The sequence below is a fragment of the Lemur catta genome, chromosome 19, assembly GCF_020740605.2.
Source record: "Lemur catta isolate mLemCat1 chromosome 19, mLemCat1.pri, whole genome shotgun sequence".
NCBI lineage: Eukaryota > Metazoa > Chordata > Mammalia > Primates > Lemuridae > Lemur > Lemur catta.
The window spans coordinates 21,646,161-21,664,762 of NC_059146.1; the positions used below are offsets into that span (position 1 = coordinate 21,646,161).

Below are 18,602 nucleotides of genomic sequence, written 5' to 3' on the forward strand. Positions count from 1 at the left end.
AAGTGGATACACAAAATGTGGTCCACACATGCAATGGGATATCACTCAGCCTTAAAAAGGGAGGAAATTCTGACACCTGCTACAACACGGATGAACCTTGTGGCCATCATTCTAAGTGGAATAAGCCAGTCACAAAAAGACGAATACTGCATGACTCCACTCACGTGAGGCACCTGCAGTTGCCAAATTCACAGAGACAGACAGCAGAGTGGGGGCAGCCAGGGGCCGGGGGAGAGGGAAATGGGGAGCTGCAGTTTAATGAGTACGGGGTTTGTTTTGCAAAATGAAAAGAGTCCTGGATGTGGATGGTGGTGATGGTAGCACAACAGAGTAAATGCACTTAACACAGGTACTCACACCCTGCTGGTGGGAGTGTCAATCAGTACAGCCTTCCTAAAAGGCCATCAGCAATCTGTGCAAACCATCAGTGCATATCTTTGACCCAGCCATTCCCATTTTAAGCGTATGGAACGTACACCTAAAAATGGTTAAGATGGTAAATTTTGTTTCATGTGGATTTCATCACAATTAAATACAGAAAAATTAAAATATTAAACATAAAGAAAAATGTTAAAATTAATTAACATGGGCACTCGGTTCAAACGCTTATTCTCTCAACCTTGAAAAAAAAGCACAGTTTCCCTCTGTGCCTCTTTCTCCTCCTCTGGAAACTAGGGTCCTAATGTCATCTACCTCTAGGGCAGGGGCCAGCATATTTTTTTCTGCAAAAAGCCAGGTAGTAAATAATTTCAGCTTTGCAGCCCACGCGATCGCTGTTGCACACACTCTGCCCTGGTAGCTCGGAAGCAGCCATAGATGCTGTGCAAACAAATAAGCACAGCTGTGTTCCAATAAAACTTTATTTACATGAACAAGCAATGAGATATAGTTTGCCACCCCTTATCACTGAACTTGGAAAGATGACATGAAGCAATTGATAACAAGGACCTAACCCAAAATAAGTGCTGGAACATAGTTGGCCGTTAATGTGGTTATTATGCAGAGAACAGTGCATGCAAACTACCCACTCTGGGGACCTCCTACCTGATTCCCAGGCACACCCAGGTGGTTAGAATATCTCTTTGGACTCCAGGTAGGCCAGAGGTGCACCGCTTTGCCATTGTTGCTAATACATTTCTAACAAGCAAATGACAGCCTCAGTTTCCCCAGCCCTAGACTTCTATGGCCATTCATTCATTCGTCGTTCAACAAATGTTTATTAAGCATTTACTCTGTACCAGTCAGCAGTCTAGTAGACTGCCCCGTAGAACGTTTTTTTTTTTTTTTTTCTTTTTGAGACAGAGTCTAGAGTGCCATGGCATCAGCCTAGCTCACAGCAACCTCAGACTCCTGGGCTGAAGCAATCTTCCTCCCTCAGCCCCCTGAGTTGAAGCAATCTTCCTGTCTGAGCCCCCTGAGTAGCTGGGACTATAGGCGAGCACCACCATGTCCAGCTAATTTTGACTATTTTTAGTAGAGATGGAGTCTTGCTCTTGCTCAGGCTGGTCTCGAACTCCTGACCTCAGGAGGTCCTCCCACCTCAGCCTCCCAAAGTGCTGGGATTACAGGCGTGAGCCACCTTGCCCCGCCCCCTGAGAGCTTCTTGAGATGGAGGCCTGGGCCAAACCCATTCGAGTTAGAGTCTGGCCACCCCCTCGGTTGTTACTGTAATTGTTGTCACCATGATCGTGACTGCCCTCATAGCTACACCTCCTACCTCACCTCCTCGGGCCAGCCACACCCACCGCAGACCTTACCTGCCAGCCTCCCTAAGGTATTTCCTCCGCCTGAAATGCACTCCACATTCCTGGCTCATGCTCAAAATCCAGGTCAAGGCTCAAACGCCACCTCCTCAGACAGGCCTTCCCTGACCACCCCACCTGAGCAGCCGCACCTGCCTGCCCCCTGTCACTCCATCTCTTCTCTGTTTCGTTTCCTCCATGGCACTGCTTACCACAGTCTGAGAGTCTTATTCATGCAGGCAGCCACCTGTTTATCTTCCTTCTCCCCACCACACCCTCTAAGACGACGACGTCACAAGGGCTGGAGTTTTCCCTGTCTCCTCCTCCTAGCTCCACCACCGAGAACATGCTTGGCATGCAGTAGGGGCTTATGTATTCCTACTACATGACTTTGAGACCTTGCATAGGCCATTCCCAATGCTTAGAATCTCATTCTTTGCCTCATTCTCCTTGGCAAACTCCTATTCATCCTTCAAAACCCCATCCAGTTATCACTTCACCAGGAAAGGCTTCTTTGACTGCCTCACCCACCCACAAAGCTGGATCAGGGCTTTCTTTGTCTGGGAACACACAGTGCCCTGTGTCCCACCTCCATAGTGTGCATATCCCCATGAATTATGACTGTGCATGCTGGCAGGGTCTGTTTCCTCAACAAGACTCTCTTATGAGGGCAAAGTTTAAGGCACAGATTAGGTCTCACGGACTATTATTGAATGAATAAATTAATCACTTATTAATAATATGTAAAGTAGATATATCTTCCTAAGATCCAGTCCCCTTGTAATTCATAACCTCCTCACCCCCTCGACAACATGCCATAGTGAATTTCACCTCTCTCCTTGTCTTAAGAATTTGTCAGCACATCCTGCAGTCTGGAGGAATGTGTGCTGGGGCTGGGGTGGGGTGGGAAGAATGGAAGAGGTGAGAGTTTCAGATGGGACACATGGGGGAGTCTTAGCTCCTCAGGCCCCTGCGGAGAATTCTGTTTGGTTCCTGGGACCTCCCAAGCCAGACGGAAAACAATCCAGCTCCCCCAGGACAGATACCCCAGTCTGTGCACGGAGGCAAACCCAGACCCCAGAGTCCCAGCGCTTGCTCAGTAAAAGGCGCTCTGGTGACAGTATATGAAGGCTCAGGGTTGAAAAGGGGCTCGTGGGTGCTGGCTTTCCCTGGTGAGTTTCCAAGACAGGGCTTCACTGCCTCCGCCCTAGAGGTGCTGAGTCAGGCTGCGCAGGGGTGGGAGCTTTGACTGGTATTTGGGAACCACTTGCTACAGTTTGGACACAGGGAGGGGCCTCCTTTGCGGCCAGGGAAGGAGGAAGGAGGCCCTGAGCCCTGGAACTAGGGCGGAGGCTCAGGTTTCGGTCTCAGTCTCACCTGCTGCTCCAGACCTCAGAGCAGAGGCAGGTGGGCGGGGCCTGGGGGCTACCTGCACCACCCCCAAGTGAGGAGCTGGGTCCCCACCTCCTCCCTCAGACTCAGGGGTCCTGTCCCCAGCCCCTCCTCCCTCAGACCCCGGGGTGCCTGTATGAGATAATTTTCTCCACCTGCACCTGAAGAAATGTGCCTGGACTCAGCCAGATCGGCATCTGTGTCACATGGAGGGCCACTGTAACTTGGGCTACTGGCCTCCTCACTCTGAGCTTCTGTTTTCTCCTCTGTCAATGGGATAGGGGGTCCGCTCCTTCCCTGGAATCCCAAACCAGGTAGGGCCGAGCTCAGAAAATATTTGTGGCATGAATGTGACTAACTAGAACACACAGAGACAGAAGCCAAGCAAGGCTGAGCACAAGGACCCTCCTTCCTCTCCCTGCTGCACACAGGACGACCACCTGCTGGGCACCTGAGCTCCCTAGGAGCCCACGGCCTGCCCTGCTCACTCCTGCAGCCCTCCCCTCCTCTGCCCAGACAGTCCCTCGTCCAGGAACCTGTCAAACTTGTCCTTCAGGTTCAGCTCTGGCCTCCCCTCCTCCTCCAGGAGGCCTGCCCTGACCCTCTCAGCAGCCTTTTCTGGGCTTCTGCAGAGCTCTTGTGTCCCCAGCTGTAGCACACACAGGAAGAAAGGCCACCATCTCTGTCATTGCTAATGCTGACCCTGTGTTTCCTCTTGGCCAGGTACTATGCTGAGAGCGCTCTGTAACCTTCTTTATCCCTCCCAACATTGTTATCCCCATTTTACAGTTGGCAGGGTCTGGGGCACAGAGAGGTTAAGTAATTTTCCCAAGCTCACACAGCTTGGAAGGGGCAGGATCACAAGGTGGCAGCACAGGGTAGGATCAAAGGACGCAGGGTCTACATCGTATGGCATGGGTTCAACCACCTCCTCCACACATTAGCTGTGGGATTGTGGATAAACAACTTAGCTTGCCCATGCTTTCATTTCCCCCTGTAAAATGGGGATAATAGGACCCATTTCATAGGATGTATGAGGACTATGCATGTACACACACACACACACACTCACATTTTAATGTACTGAGAAGAAGATGTAAGCACACGATGTCTTACCAAAATTATGACGTGGCAGAGGCAGGATTCAAACCCAGACCTGCCTGTGCTCTTTGAAATCGCACCACACTGTATAATTATCTCTCTCTCTTCCTTCATCCCCATCAATCTAGGCCAAAAATGTACCTTCTCTGGTTTCCACCCTCACAGCACAGACTGTGGAGCCATGTGTTGAATGAAGCAACGAAGCAACAGTGCACATGAGTGCACCAAATGCCAAATGCTCACTCACAAACATCACTCCACCATTTACTGTGTGTTAGACAGATTCTAAGCACTGCAGATTGAGTGGGGGACTGAACAGACAAAAGTCCTCGTCCTCATGAAGCTTATATTCTAATGCGGGAGAAAAAACGAAATGAACAGGTAACATAGCATGTAAGAAGGTGGCAAGTGAGGGAAAAGAAAGAAGGGGAGAGGAAAGAGACTACAAAGTAGGGGTTTAAAACTACAAAGCAGTTTTTTTTTTTTTTTTTGAGACAGAGTCTCACTCTGTTGCCCAGGCTAGAGTGCTGTGGAATCAGCCTAGCTCACAGCAACCTCAGACTCCTGGGCTCAAGCGATCCTCCTGCCTCAGCCTCCCTACAAAGCAGTTTTAAACAGGATGGTCAGTCAGGCCTCTCTGAGAAGGTGACATCTGGGCGGAGCTCGGAAGGAGGCACGGGAGCAGGCCAGGAGGCTATCTGGCAGAAGAGCATTCCAGGCAGACAAAACAGCAGCAGGACAGGGTCTGGATATTCAAGGAGCAGCAAGGAGGCCAGTGTGCTGAAATGGAGTGAAGGGGAGAGGAAGAAGAGATGGGATCAGAGCCGTGTCCCTTACGGTCTTGCAAGACTTCAGCTTTTATCCACAGGGAAATGGGGAGCCATGGAGGATTTGGAGCAGAGGAGTGACACGAGCTGACTTAGGCTTCAACAGGGTCCTTGCACTGAGACTAGACTGAGGGGCAGGGAGGACAGAGCAGGGAGAGCAATTGGGAGGCCCCGGCAATGGTCCAGGTGAGACGAGGTGGTGGCAGAAACAAGGTGGGGGTCATGGATAACAGGCGCGGCTAAGAGTAGGCATGTGCTTCCTGGCCCCGTTCTCTGAGTTCTGGGATTCGATCTGACATTCTCATCCTATCACGGCACGTGGAACTTTGGGCAAGTTTCTTAACCCTTCTGGGCCTCAGTTTCCTCATCTGTGAAATGGAAACTCCCACACACACACTCACACACCTCACTGGGTTTTGGGAAGAAAGGATGTGTGTAGGTTGGCACGGAGAGAGCTCTCAAAAGGAGATTTTAAAATGCCTGATTTTTATGCCTGAGAAGCTTGTTCTTTTTTGTCATGGCCTTGGTCAGGCACTTTGTGAGCTAAATGTTGTCTTTCTTCACAGTGGAGGATTCTTGAGGGAAATGTCCAAAGGAAGAGGCAAGGGGATGGGCGGGGGTGAGGGCACTGGCAGAGACAGTGACCATGGACATGAGGTGTCCACAGAACAGGGACAGACAGTGGCCCTGGAGAGGGACAGTCAGCCCCGGGTTCAAATCGCCCCTTCCCCACACGCCTTTTGACCAAGCACCACAAACGAGTTGCTTCACCTCTCTAGACTCAGCTTCCTCTTCAGGGGGGTGGGAATCAAACCTCCACCGTCCCCCATTTGTTAGGAGAATTCTAAGGGAGTATTTTAAGACAGAGCTTTCAACTCTGACATGTGACAACAAATTGCTGTTGTTGTTATTCTGTTGTTGTCACAAGGTAGACAGTTAAGTTTCCCCGGCTCCCCTGAAGTCGTCCCAGCCCCCTCCTAGGTCTGTCTGCCAGCCCCGCCCCTGGCCACTCCAGCCTGGCTGTGCCAGGTGAATGCTCAGGTATGCGGAGGCGGGATGTCCCTGGGAGGGGACAGGAAGGAGGGGCCAGGAGCCTGAAAAGGAAAAGAGAGCTGAGCGCAGGGCAGAGCCTGACGGGGCAGGTGAGGAGATCAGGGTCCTAGAGAGGAGGGGACTGGGGGCCTGGACCCCTGAGTCTGAGGGAGGAGAAGCCGGGGGTTTGGACCCCTGGATCTGGGGGAGGAGTGGCTGGGGTCAGGAATTGTGGGTTCCTGCAGGCCAGATCAGGCCCTCACATCTTTGCTGGCTCTCAGGACACCTCTAGGTGGGCAGGAGCTCACCACTCTCGGCACCATGAGCACCACCACGGGGTAAGTACCCCTGCCCACCAGGCCCCCAGGCCTCCAGCCGTCCCCCCACCGCCTCACAGGTCCTGTTTACAGCAGCCCCGGCTCTGGGTCTGGACACCCAGGAGGAAGCCTGAGCTGCTTCCCTCCCTGCCCAGCCTGTGGTCAGGGGCTCCTGCTCTGGAGCAGACAGATCTGGGTTCTGATCCAGGCACTCACACTCAGCAGTGGTGTCACCCTCATGGAAGGACATCACCTCTTTGAGCCTCAGCCCCTCTTCTGAGAAGCAGGGACATTTTTTGAGAGCTTAGCAGGATAAAGTATGTACAGGCCGTAGCAGAGAATCTCATGATAGCAGGTGCTCAACTCAACTATTGCTATTGTTGTTGTTTCTTGTAATTAAATATTGGCCCAGGCCGGGCGCGGTGGCTCACACCTGTAATCCTAGCACTCTGGGAGGCCGAGGCGGGAGGATCGCTCGAGGTCAGGAGTTTGAGACCAGCCCGAGCAAGAGCCAGACCCCATCTCTACTAAAAATAGAAAGAAATGGTCTGGACAGCTAAAAATATATATAGAAAAAAAATTAGCCAGGCACGGTGGCACATGCCTGTAGTCCCAGCTACTCGGGAGGCTGAGGCAGAAGGATTGCTAGAGCCCAGGAGTTTGAGGTTGCTGTGAGCTAGGCTGATGTCACGGCACTCACTCTAGCCCAGGCAACAGAGCGAGACTCTGTCTCATAAAAAAAATATATATATATATATTGGCCCTTTGCTGGAAAATGAGGGCTGTGTATAATGAACTCAAGTCTCCCAGAGCGAGCAGGGAGAAGGACAAAGAGAGATGAACAAAAAGAGCTGCGGGATAGATAGTGAGCTCTCCAGCCCAGAGGTAATCTAACTGTGGTGAGATCGGACTGGCAGGAGCGGGATGAGGGGTGGGAAGAGAAGCAGGAGTTTGGCGACAAGAGTTTTTCAGTCCCCTTCACTCCTGACCCCGTCTGAGCTCTGAGCTTCTGTTATTTCCATGGAAATGGGGATTCAAGAATTCCTCTTGGGTGGGCTCATGCCTGTAGTCCTAGCACTCTGGGAGGACGAGGCGGGAGGATCGCTTGAGGGCAGGAGTTCAAGAGTAGCCTGAGCAAGATCAAGACCCCGTTTCTACCAAAAAGAAAGGGGAAAAAACCCCAAAAAACCAGACAGTCCTTGCCGGTAGTCCCAGTGCCTGTAGTCCCAGCTACCTGGGAGGCTGAGGCAGGAGGATTGCTTAGAGTCTTGGAGTTAGAAGTTGCTGTAGGCTAGGCTGATGCCACAGCACTCTACCCAGGGTGACAGAGTGAGACTCTGTCTCAACAAAAACAAACAAGGCTACTGAGCACCCCTCCTCACAACTCCCCACTCCTTCATATATATATAAAAAATAATAATTTCTCTTGGAGAAGGTGAGCTTGAGGAGGAGGTTGGGGGCAGGAGGAGACAGAGAAGGATGCACCTGGGAAGCGCCTGGTCCGCGGGGGTGGGAGGGGAAGAAGATAATTCCCTGTCTACTCCAGATACTACTAATGCTATTGGAACCTTCCCATTTATTGAGCAACTACTTGTGCTAAGCCCTTTGCATCATCACAAGAATGATAATAACAGTTATTGAGACTTCAAAATAATTCACCTGCATCATCTGATCGAATTCGCCCAACAGCCCCACCAGATGGATGCTATCTTACAAAAAGGGAAACTGAGGCAGGAGAGATTAAGTCCCCTGTCAGGGTCTTAGGGCAAGGAAGTAGCAGACAGAGGATTTGAACCCAGGTCTCTGTGACAGTAGAGACTACACTCCCACCACTGCCCAGTGCCACCGCCTTACCTGCCTTCTTAAAGCCCAGCTCTGGCCCTGAGCGCCCCTGCCCAAAACTGCCCATGGCCCCCACTGCCCTCATGGTGAAAAGTCCTTGCCGCTCGGCCGGCTTGGCATTGCCACAGGACCTGTCCTCAGTTTCCACAGTCCCTTTCACCCCTCTTTTCCTTCACCAGCCCAGAAGCTGCCCCAAAGCCAAGTGCCAAGTCCATCTATGGTGAGTGTGGGGGCAAGGAAACCCCAGGTCCCCAGAAGCTGGGTCTGAGGAAACTGAGGACCTGGAATCCAGGGTCTTGGGAGAGGAGGTGCTGGGGGGAGACCCCTGGGTGTGAGGGGAGGAGGGGCTGGGGGGAGACCCCTGGGTCCCAGGGAGGAGGGGCTGGGGGGAGACCCCTGGTTCACTCTCCTTCTCCCCCCACAGAGCAGAGGAAGCGTTACTCCACCGTGGTTATGGCCGATGTATCCCAGTATCCAGTCAATGTGAGTCTGGGGTCTTGTCCCAGAGTCTTCTGGGGGAAAGTTCTGGGGGAAGGTGGGCCTAGGGAGATACGGCTGCTGAAAGGAGTTGGGCGCCCAAGCAGAAAGAATGTGGAAACTCAGAATCGGATCCCTCCGCCTTGCCTCAGAGGTGGATCTGAAGTCGAGGGCCTCAGCTCCTCTCCAATCTGCGAACCGTTCCTCCGGACCGGCTATTGGGCTGGACGTCAGGCCACAGGGACAAAGCGGACGCAATCCTGGACGAGCAGGGTGTAGACCAGGTCCAGCGGACTAGGGTGCCGGGTGCTCTAACGGAGATGGCAGAGGGCACCGTGGGAGACCCGAGGAGGCACTTAGAAGGAATTAGATCTATTCCAGGCCCGTTCCCTGGCCCTAGGGAGCCTCCAGTCTTGGTGAGAAGGCAGACCCAGGTGCTGTGCACTCCGAGGAACAGAAACAAAGGGCACCGGGAGGAGGGGCCGATTTGTGGAGCAGGTGTTCAAGGAAGGCTTTCTGGAGGAGGTGTGGTCAGTCTCAGGCTGAAAGTCTGACTTTAGGGGACTCTGAGCCCACCTGGCATCATCCTGGGACTCACTGCTTTCTCTGCGACCCATGCCAGCACCTGGTGACGTTCTGCCTGGGTGAGGAGGATGGCGTGCACACCGTGGAGGATGCCTCCAGGAAGCTGGCCGTCATGGACAGCCAGGGCCGAGTCTGGGCACAGGAGATGCTGCTGCGCGTGACCCCGGACCACGTCACGCTGCTCGACCCGGTCTCCAAGGTGCCAGGGGACAGGGGGATGAGGGGAGTGTCTGGGCTGGGTGTGCAGGGACTTCAGGCGTCTGGGTGTGAATTTTAGCACGTGCACGTCCTTCCTCTGGGAGCCCTGGCAAGAGACCCCAGCTCCCCTTTCTGAGCCATTCTCGCCTCATCTATTGAACGGAGGTGTATTCTCCACTCCTAACCCCGTGAGGTTGCCCTGCCCCGCGCCTGTACATGTTGGGGCACACTGTCATCGCCATTTAGTAGCAGTATCGGTCCCAGGCCTCAGTTTACCCTGCCGTGCCACTCGACAGGAAGAGCTGGAGTCATACCCGCTGGGTGCCATCGTGCGCTGCGACGCGGTGATGCCACCCGGCCGGAGCCGCTCGCTGCTGCTGCTCGTGTGCCAGGAGCCCGAGCGCGCGCAGCCGGATGTGCACTTCTTCCAGGGCCTGCGCCTAGGGGTGAGCAGGGGGCGGTCCCGGCTGGTTCTGGGGCGGAGCTGGGAGCCCGTGCAGGGTCCTCTTGGTGATGGTGGGGCCTGGGAGCAAAGGCGGGGGCAGGACAAGGGAGGGGACGTGACCTAGGAAGAAGTTCTGGAAGGGAGTGGGGTTTGAGAACACTGGACGCAGGGCCAAAACAGAACACGAAGGTGGGATGCAGTCGGAAGCTGAGGCCTCGAAAATTCTCGAACATGGGTAAGGAGGGTGGAGGGAGCAGCCAGGACGAGGATGCGGGCATTGTGGTCTGGGACGAGGACCCCCATGCTTGGGTCTCCATGGGCGGGGTCGTGGCCTAGGGTAGGGACAGGTTTAGGCGAGGGCGCGGGTTCAGGGCGTGGACGTGCGCGGCTCCGCGGGCGTCTGCAATGGCATGTGGCCTAGGACCGAGCCAAGACATTGATCAGGGGCGTGGCCCAGGGCGGGCAGGGGTGGGGCGTCGGGGAGGTGTGGCCTGATGATGTGATTGGCAGGCGGAGCTGATCCGCGAGGACATCCAGGGGGCTCTGCACAACTACCGCTCTGGCCGCGGCGAGCGCAGGGCAGCGGCGCTCAGGTGAGGGGCTGGACTGGAAGCGAGGGAGGGGAGAGGGAAGAAGGTGGGCGGGATCTCTAGGAAGCCAGGTTCCCCTCCGTGGGAGTCAGTCTCCTCCTCTTGAGAAATGGGCTACTACCACCAGCCTGGAGCAGAACAAGAGTTTTGAACCTAGTCAAGCAAACCCTCATCACGTCTTTCCTGTACCTCCCAGACCAGATGGTCCCTTCTCCAGGACTCCTTTTCCCTTGTCCAGGTGCTCGGTTTCTCCTCCTTCTGGCCTCAGTTTCCCTTAGAGAGGTGCTCCCCTCCCCATATCTGATTTCTCCTTACCTCTTCAACTCTATGCTTGGTCCCCTTGAGCCTCAGTGTCTCTGGGTTTAAGCCCTGAATTTCCCCCTCCCTGGACTCCCCAGTCGACCCAGCCTTCTCCCTACGCAGGGCCACGCAGGAGGAGCTGCAGCGCGGCCGCTCGCCCACCGCCGAGACCCCGCCCCTGCAGCGCCGGCCGTCGCTCCGCGCGGTGGTCAACACAGGGGAGCGGCCGGCGGGCCGCGGGCGGCCCCAGGCGGAGCCCATTCCCGAGGCGGAGGAGGCGCAGAGGCCTGGCCCACCGGGGACCTCGGGCAGCACTGACCCGGCCTCCCCGGACCTGGGTCCCCGGGGTCCCGACCTGGCCAGTCTACAGGCGGAGCGGGAGGTGGTGAGCTCGGGGCTGGGGGGAAAGGCGGAGAGCGTCCTGGGGGCGGGGCCAGACGCTGGAGGCGGGGCTAGGGCGTGGGGGCGGGACCGGCTGGGGTGTTAGTCACGTCAATCAGGTGCAACTCTGGGTTCTAGAGGCGGGGCCGGGCCCGGGGGTGGGGCGTGGTTCCAGGGGCGTGGTCGGACGGTGCAGCTCCCGGCCCGTCCTGGGGGCGCGTCTAGGGGCTGGGTTCTGGGCTTCCGCAGGGGTGAGGGCCTGGGACTCCGGAACCCCGATCGTCCCTCTCCTCTTCCTCCAGGACATCCTGAACCACGTGTTCGACGACGTGGAGAGCTTCGTCTCGAGGCTGCAGAAGTCGGCTGAGGCGGCCCGCGTGCTGGAGCACCGCGAGCGCGGCCGCAGGACCCGGCGCAGGGCGGCCGGGGGTAAGGGGCGCCAGAGCAGGATTCCGCGCCCTCGCGTTCCCCGGGCTCTCCCCTCTCGCCACCTGCCAGGTCGCGCTTCCCACCGCGATCTCACCGGGTGTTCCCCTCCCCCTCTCTCTGCCTGTCCCGCGCCGTGTCCGTGTCCCCGTCGCCGCGCCCGCCCCCGCCCGCAGAGGGCCTGCTGACGCTGCGGGCCAAGCCGCCCACGGAGGCCGAGTACACCGATGCGCTTCAGAAAATCAAGTACGCCTTCAGCCTGCTGGTGAGGACGCGCGACCCTGGGCATCGGGGGCGGGCGGCTGGCGGCCCGATCCGTCCACGCACCACCGCCACAACCTCCCTCCCACCGCAGGCCCGGCTGCGCGGCAACATCGCCAACCCCTCGTCCCCGGAGCTGCTGCACTTCCTGTTCGGACCCCTGCAGATGGTGAGGCCGCCCCGGGCCCTGGCGTCCCCAGGGTTGAGGGATCTGGGCTGGATTTCCAGGGGGTCTGATGGCGCGCCCGCTCCCGCCGCCCCGGCAGATCGTGAACACGTCGGGCGGCCCCGAGTTCGCGAGCGGCGTGCGGCGGCCGCACCTGACGTGCGAGGCCGTGGCGCTGCTGCGGGACAACGTCACTCCACGAGAAAACGCGCTCTGGACCTCGCTAGGGGACGCGTGGACCCGCCCGGGGTGAGGGGCGGGGCCTGGGGCAGCGGGCGTGGTTATTGGAGGAGCCGGAGAGGCTGGGAGGCGGTAATTGGAGAGAAGGCGGGACTAGGACTAGAGGCGGGGCTTAGGACAAACACCATTTTCTATTGGACAAAAGGCCAGAAATTAGCGTGAAGGAAAGGCTTAAGACTGAACCAGACAGTCAGACTGGAACAGAAGGCGGGGCTTAGAGGAATAGGGCAGGGCTAGGGCGGGGCTTAGATAAATGGGGCGGGGCTACATAGAAAGGGCGCGGCTTAGGGAAGATCTGGCGGGTGAGTTTGGACATCCCACGGAGTCTGTGCATTCAGAGGCCGAGAGCTGCCTAGGGAAAGGGGAAGAACCTGAGTCCCGGCTTAGGGGAAATCCAGTGTGGAATCAGAAATGAGATTTAGATGCTGGATGGGGCATTAGAGTGGAATCGCTGTATTTAGGAATATAACCGAGGTCATGAGTTGGGTGTAGCGGTTTGGGCGGGGCTAGACCGGTATGGATAGGGTGAGGATTAGGGGAAGGTGAAAACTTAGTGAGGTTAGTGACAGGGCTAAATCCGGGGCTGGATCCGGATACCTGAGCCCTTGGCCCTGTCCCTGGCGGCAGGCTGGAGCTGCCCCCGGAGGAGGGACCCCCATACAACCCCGAGTTCTACAGCGGCTGGGAACCCCCGGCCACTGACCCGCAAGGCCGCGCCTGGGAGGACCCAGTGGAGAAACAGCTACAGCACGAGCGGAGGCGCCGGCAGGTAAGGCTGAGGCTTCCATGGGAGCAGCAAGCTCCCCAGGCGACACAGCAAGGTGGGCCGGGTAGTTAGAGGCGCCGGCCAGCCCGGCCTGAACCGGCTCTCTTACTTCCTGCAGCAAAGCGCCCCCCAGGTCGCTGTCAATGGGTGAGTGTCCGCCCCAGGGCGGAACGGGGGCAGTCCAGGAGGGGTGTGTCCCAGGGGCTCCTGGCACTGACTCCACCCCCCATTTTTTTCCTGTCTTTTTCCCTCTGTCTTCCTGGCTCTTCGCAGGTGGGTGAGGTGGTGAGGAGGCGGGCAGGGGCTGGGAGAGGGGGGAGGAACAGGGAGGAGGGGGGGGAAGGCCCAGACTTCTGGGCCTATGGGAGGAGGGAGTGGAGGACCAGGTTCCAGGGCTTAAGGGAGGAAGGGGTTAGGAGTGGGTAAAGTCTGAGAGATAGGACCTGAGTTCTCAAAGGCCAGAGAAGGCTGTCCCGTGCCTGGGTCCCTACGAGGACAGAGCCCTGGGTGTTAGAGAAAACAAGCTGGGGAATTGGACACTTGAGTTTTGAAGAAAAGCTCAAGTCTGGTGCTTGGGATCCTGGTGACCCAGAGGAGCAGGCTTGGGACTTCAAGGGCTTGGGGGCAAGTTTCCGGGAAAGTTAGGAAGTGGTAGTACCCCTGGGCCCTGAGAGAGTAAAGGCCAGGGAGGTTAAACTCTTGGTTTCCCAAAGCCTCTAAAAGCAATTGTCTAAGTCCCTGCTGGATGTCAGAAGCGGCAGCTTTATGGGTTCAAAGGGTGAGGGAATTGAAGCTTGAGACCTGGACTCCTTGCCGAAGAAATGCGGACTAAAAGATGGAAAAAGAGAGAGAGAGACCTGGACTCCTGGGTCTCTCACGGAGGAAAGAACTACAGATCCAAACTCGTGTTTCTGCCAAGCAGTGGGAGATAGGACTTGTGGGTCCTTGGAGGAGGATGTAGAGGGGCCAGAACTCTAGGGTCCTTGGGCAAGCAGGGGGCAGATTGGAGGAAAGCAACGTGGGATAAGAAGAAAACAAAGCAGTGAGGCTAGAGGAGACAAAGGGGAGTCTGGGAGAGGTCCGGGCAGAGAGTCTCAGCAGGGACAGCGTGCTGGGAGCTGCTGGCCCCACACAGGGGGTGCCGCGGCCCAGAAGACCCCCCCTCTCCCCTGCACAGGTAGGCCTGATCCGGGCTGAGGTCCCTCTTATTGGGGTTCAGAGTTGAAATCCCGCCCACCCACTGCTGCCTGGTATCGCAGCCCCCCTCTCTGCTCCTCTGGGCTTTTAAATCTTGAGCTTGACACCTCCAGCTTTTAAGTCACCATCTCCAAGCCTCAAGTTCTTTGCAGGGAAATTATGAATAACGATAATCCCTTCCTGGCATGCAAAGTAGAGCAGTTACTCAAGACATGGACTGCCTGGGTCGCAGGCTGGCCATGCTGCTCTCTTGTTCTAGGACCTTTACTTCACAATGCCTCGGCCTTCTCACCTGTAGAAAATGGAGATGATAATGGGGTCCCTGGGGGAGGAAAGAACTGGGGGTCCAAATTCATGGTTCTACCAAGGGTTGTCATGAGGATCAAATCAGCTAGTATATGTAATAGACTTTGAACAGTACCTGGCACATAGTAAGTGCTGCACAAGTGATAGCTACTGTCCTTATAGTCATGATTTGTCATGATACCTGAGCCCATGAGTACAATAGATGCTCAACAAATAGCAGTTGTTTCTAGCTGTGATCTGGGGCAAATGATTTTCTCTCTGAGCCTCAATGAGCTCACCTACAAAATGAAAAAAAAGGGATGATATGATAGTACCCATATTGTATGCCTACAGCACAATGCCAGGCATGGTGGGGAGCAAAACATATTCAAGCTATTATTCCAATTTCAGATTTCTAGTAACAGTATTAACCTGGCCCCTTGCTGTGCTCCTGCTTGGCTCTAACCCCAGCTCACACCAGCACCCTGAAGCCCAGAGCAGTGGGGCTGGCTGTCTCCTTATCTCCAAACCCTCCTGCTTCTCCTCAGTCACCAAGATCCGGAGCTGGAATCTGAGCCCCGCCTGGAGTCAGAGCCAGCCAGAAAGTGGGTCCTGTGTAATTATGACTTCCAGGCTCGCAACAGCAGCGAACTGTCGGTCAAACAACGGGATTTACTGGAGGTTAGAGATGTGAGAGGCTGAGAGACTGGAATTGGCCCTAGCCACAGACCCAGGCTCTGAACCCTCTCCTCATACTGCACCCAGGTCCTGGATGACAAGCGCAAGTGGTGGAAGGTTCGGGACCACCGGGGACAGGAGGGATATGTACCCTATAATATCCTGACACCCCACCCAGGACCCCAGGTGGACCGCAGCCAAAGCCCTGCCAGCAGCCTGGTGAGCAAGGGCAGACTCGGGTCTTGAGAGAGTAAGGCTGGGCGCAGATCCTGGGTCCTGAGAAGGGGATCAGGTGTCAAGGGTACTGACGGAGGAGATGACTGGGGGTTTAGAAATTTCCATTGTTGGGTGTTGAGTCAGATAAAAAAATTATAATAATTTCCAGAAGGGGGAGGGCTTGGGACTCTGAGTTCTCTCCCTGATCCAGGTACTCTCCTCTCCTTCCTCTCTAGAATAGCACGCCCCCTCCCCCACCAGCCCTGGCCCCAGCTCCTGCTCCGGTTCGGCCCCACTGGGATAGCTGTGATAGCCTCAATAATTTGGACCCCAGCGAGAAGGGTGAGCAGGGGGGGGGCACCTCCTCCGGGGAGCAGACTTTGTCCTCACTTTCCAGACAGGGAAACCGAGGCTCAGAAAAAGCAAATGGACGCCCGACCCATCCTGGGGGCGCTGAAGGCCCCGGCCCTTTGGCCCCAGGACCCCTCGCCCTGAGCTCGTACTCCCTCTCTCCCGGTTTCCCGCCTGCAGAGAAATTCTCCCAGATGCTCAGTATCAACGAGGAGCTGCAGGCGCGCCTGGCCCAGGGCCGCTCAGGCCCGAGCCGCGCAGCCCCAGGGCCCCGCGCCCCGGAGCCGCAGCTCAGCCCGCGCTCGGACGCCTCGGAGGTCCGCTCCTGGCTGCAGGCCAAGGGCTTTAGCGCTGGGTGAGTCGGGTGGGCGTCTGTTGGTGGCGGTGAGGTGGGTGCTGGGAGCAGAGCGTTCCCATTGGCCCGGAGTCGGGAAGTGGGCGTGGAGACCGCCGGGCGCCGGGATTGGCCCGGAGCGAAGTTCTGTCTGAGTGCAACAACCAATGGCAGGTTGTGATTGGCAATGATTTTCCAGACTCCGACTGGAGTCCTCGGGAAAGTCGCCCCCTTCCGGAAGCAGGGTGCAGACACACACCCCGGATGGCGCATTGTGATTGGTGGGTGGGGGATGTACTTTGAGCTAGAATGCTGTTCTAATTGGACAAACGTCCTGGTGGCATGACATGACTAGTGGGGCGGGGCAGCTTAAGTTGTGATTGGCCGACAGGCCTGACGGCGTCCCCGCTGCCCTTCCTCAGGACTGTGGACGCGCTGGGGGTGCTGACCGGGGCGCAGCTTTTCTCGCTGCAGAAGGAGGAGTTTCGGGCGGTGAGCCCGGAGGAGGGCGCGCGGGTGTACAGCCAGGTCACGGTGCAGCGCGCGCTGCTGGAGGTGAGCTGGGGGCGCTCATCTCTGGGTCCAGATGGGTGGGGGGGACGCCAGGATCCTGATTTCCACCCCGCCCTCCAGGACAAACAGAAAGTGTCAGAGCTGGAGGCGGTGATGGAGAAGCAAAAGAAGAAGGTGGAAGGTGAGATGGAAACGGAGGTCATTTGAGCCTTCTTGGCTCCTTCGCAAAAAGTGACGAGGCCCAGTGGGAGACTGGACTCTTCAGACTCTCCCCAACAATGGAAGCCGATCCTTTGAAGGACTGTGGACCAGTTCTGGCCCCCAAACCCCATCCTAGTGGACCCGCATCCTAGATGGACTGAACAATCCTTGCTGGAGTTCCTCCCGAGAATCTGCACTGCTGGGAGTGGGGAGGGAACGGGGGCGCAGATACAATTTATGTAACGCACCAGTGGGCATCCCTGGAGAGGGCGCCCTCAGGAGCCCTGCGCGTTGGAATGTGCTGCCCAGCCTATAAACAGCCTCCTCTTAGCAGGCGGTGTCAATTGCTGTCTCCTGTCTACCTGTCTACTAGAGAGCCCCAAAGCCTGTCCCTTGCTCCAGTCACAGCCTTTTAGGAGGAAAGGAATCTGGGAGATGTCCCATCTTCTTGGATAATCTCTCTCACTACCTTCCTCTCCATCCCCAGGGTCTCAACCCAGGCTTCCTCCTGGCCTCCTAGCCTCCAGTCTGTCCTACAGCTTGCCCCATCTTCTGAACACCTGTCCCCTGCTCAAAATTCTTCCCTGGCTCCCCATTGCCTCTCAACCCGGTAGCCCAGCATTTGAGGCCTGGAGTGTTTCCCTGTCCAACTCTCCAGCCTCGTCTCTCACCTTCTCATTCCTCCGTGCATTCTGGTCCTGCCCTTCTCCAAACAATCCCAAGCTCCTTGAACCACTGGGGGTTTGCACTTGCTTGTCTGCTGGCCGCCAGACCAGCCCAACCTTCCTCTGCCTGGTGAACTCCTATCCAGCCTTCCTGGCCCAGCTCAAATACCCACTTTGGGGAAGCTTGCCCTCATCCCCCAGGCTAGTCTCCCAGCACTCACTTCTCCACATCCTGCCAGGGGTCCAACCATGGAGAACTGGCTGCCTCCTGAGCAGGCCACAGGCTTCCTAGCCCCTCCTTTTCCTGTGAGATGGCAGCCTAACTGGAAACTTCCTACCCCTCAAAAACTAGCTCCCCTTCTCTCTGGCAAACGCTAACTTTTTCCCTTATCCAGGTGGCTAGTGAGGGCTGGCTGTCTCTGGATCCCGCCCTGGTTCAGACTGGACATTCCTCCAACTTTAGGAAGAATAGGGCTTTCTCTTCCCCCCTGGCTCATGCTTCCCCAGGAAGCCCACTGCCAAGCTCCCCCACCAGAATGCCTGCTGGCCGCCTAGCCTCCAACCTCTGCCCCTGGAGTTCAGTTTCTACCTGGGCCACCAGACAGCACCCTTCAAAATCAGACATGATCAGAGAAACAGCCTGGGCAGGCAGGAGCTCTGACTCTCAGTCCCTACTTTTCTGCCTCCTGCCTCAGTTTCCTTCTGGAACCAGACCACTTTGGATATCCAAGACTCTTTTCCACATCAACCCTGTCCCCATCCCCTACTCACACACCTCCCTTGGCTCCCTATGGCCTGTCACATAAAATCCAAGCCCCAGCTTGGCAGTCAAGGGTCATCGGCTTCTCACGCCATAAGGCTCTACTTCCCTCTTCTTGCCAAGCCTCAGTTCATGCTGTTCCTTCTCCCCAGAATATCCTTGGCCCTAGGGGGGTATCCATTCATCCTTCAACCTCTTGCCTGGGGCCCCATAACTGATTTCTAATAGAGGAACCAGAAATGCAAGTGATCCCCCCAAACCTCCTTGCTCCATTTTCCCCCTCCTCAATAACAACCATGGCTCACATCTAGAAT

General features: G+C 56.4%; 1 protein-coding gene across 1 annotated transcript; it reads left to right on the forward strand.

Moving 5' to 3' along the window:
- Positions 1-6,211: 6,211 nt before the first annotated feature.
- EPS8L1 (EPS8 like 1) lies at positions 6,212-17,207 on the forward strand. The gene is made up of 19 exons (XM_045532760.1): positions 6,212-6,432; positions 8,433-8,473; positions 8,678-8,736; positions 9,353-9,514; positions 9,810-9,959; positions 10,469-10,551; positions 10,972-11,233; positions 11,532-11,658; positions 11,832-11,920; positions 12,011-12,085; positions 12,183-12,331; positions 12,950-13,091; positions 13,207-13,235; positions 15,119-15,251; positions 15,336-15,467; positions 15,701-15,806; positions 15,996-16,170; positions 16,572-16,704; positions 16,783-17,207. The coding sequence occupies exons 1-19, from the start codon at positions 6,416-6,418 to the stop codon at positions 16,867-16,869; spliced, it is 2,151 nt and encodes a 716-aa protein (XP_045388716.1). The 5' UTR covers positions 6,212-6,415; the 3' UTR covers positions 16,870-17,207.
- The last annotated feature ends 1,395 nt before the right edge of the window (positions 17,208-18,602 follow it).

Bases quoted from the DNA above. Each gene is read 5' to 3' on its own strand.
- EPS8L1 (XM_045532760.1), top strand. The intron at 9,515-9,809 runs GTGCCAGGGGAC...GCCACTCGACAG, and splicing joins TGCTCGACCCGGTCTCCAAG to GAAGAGCTGGAGTCATACCC. The intron at 12,332-12,949 runs GTGAGGGGCGGG...CCCTGGCGGCAG, and splicing joins GACGCGTGGACCCGCCCGGG to GCTGGAGCTGCCCCCGGAGG.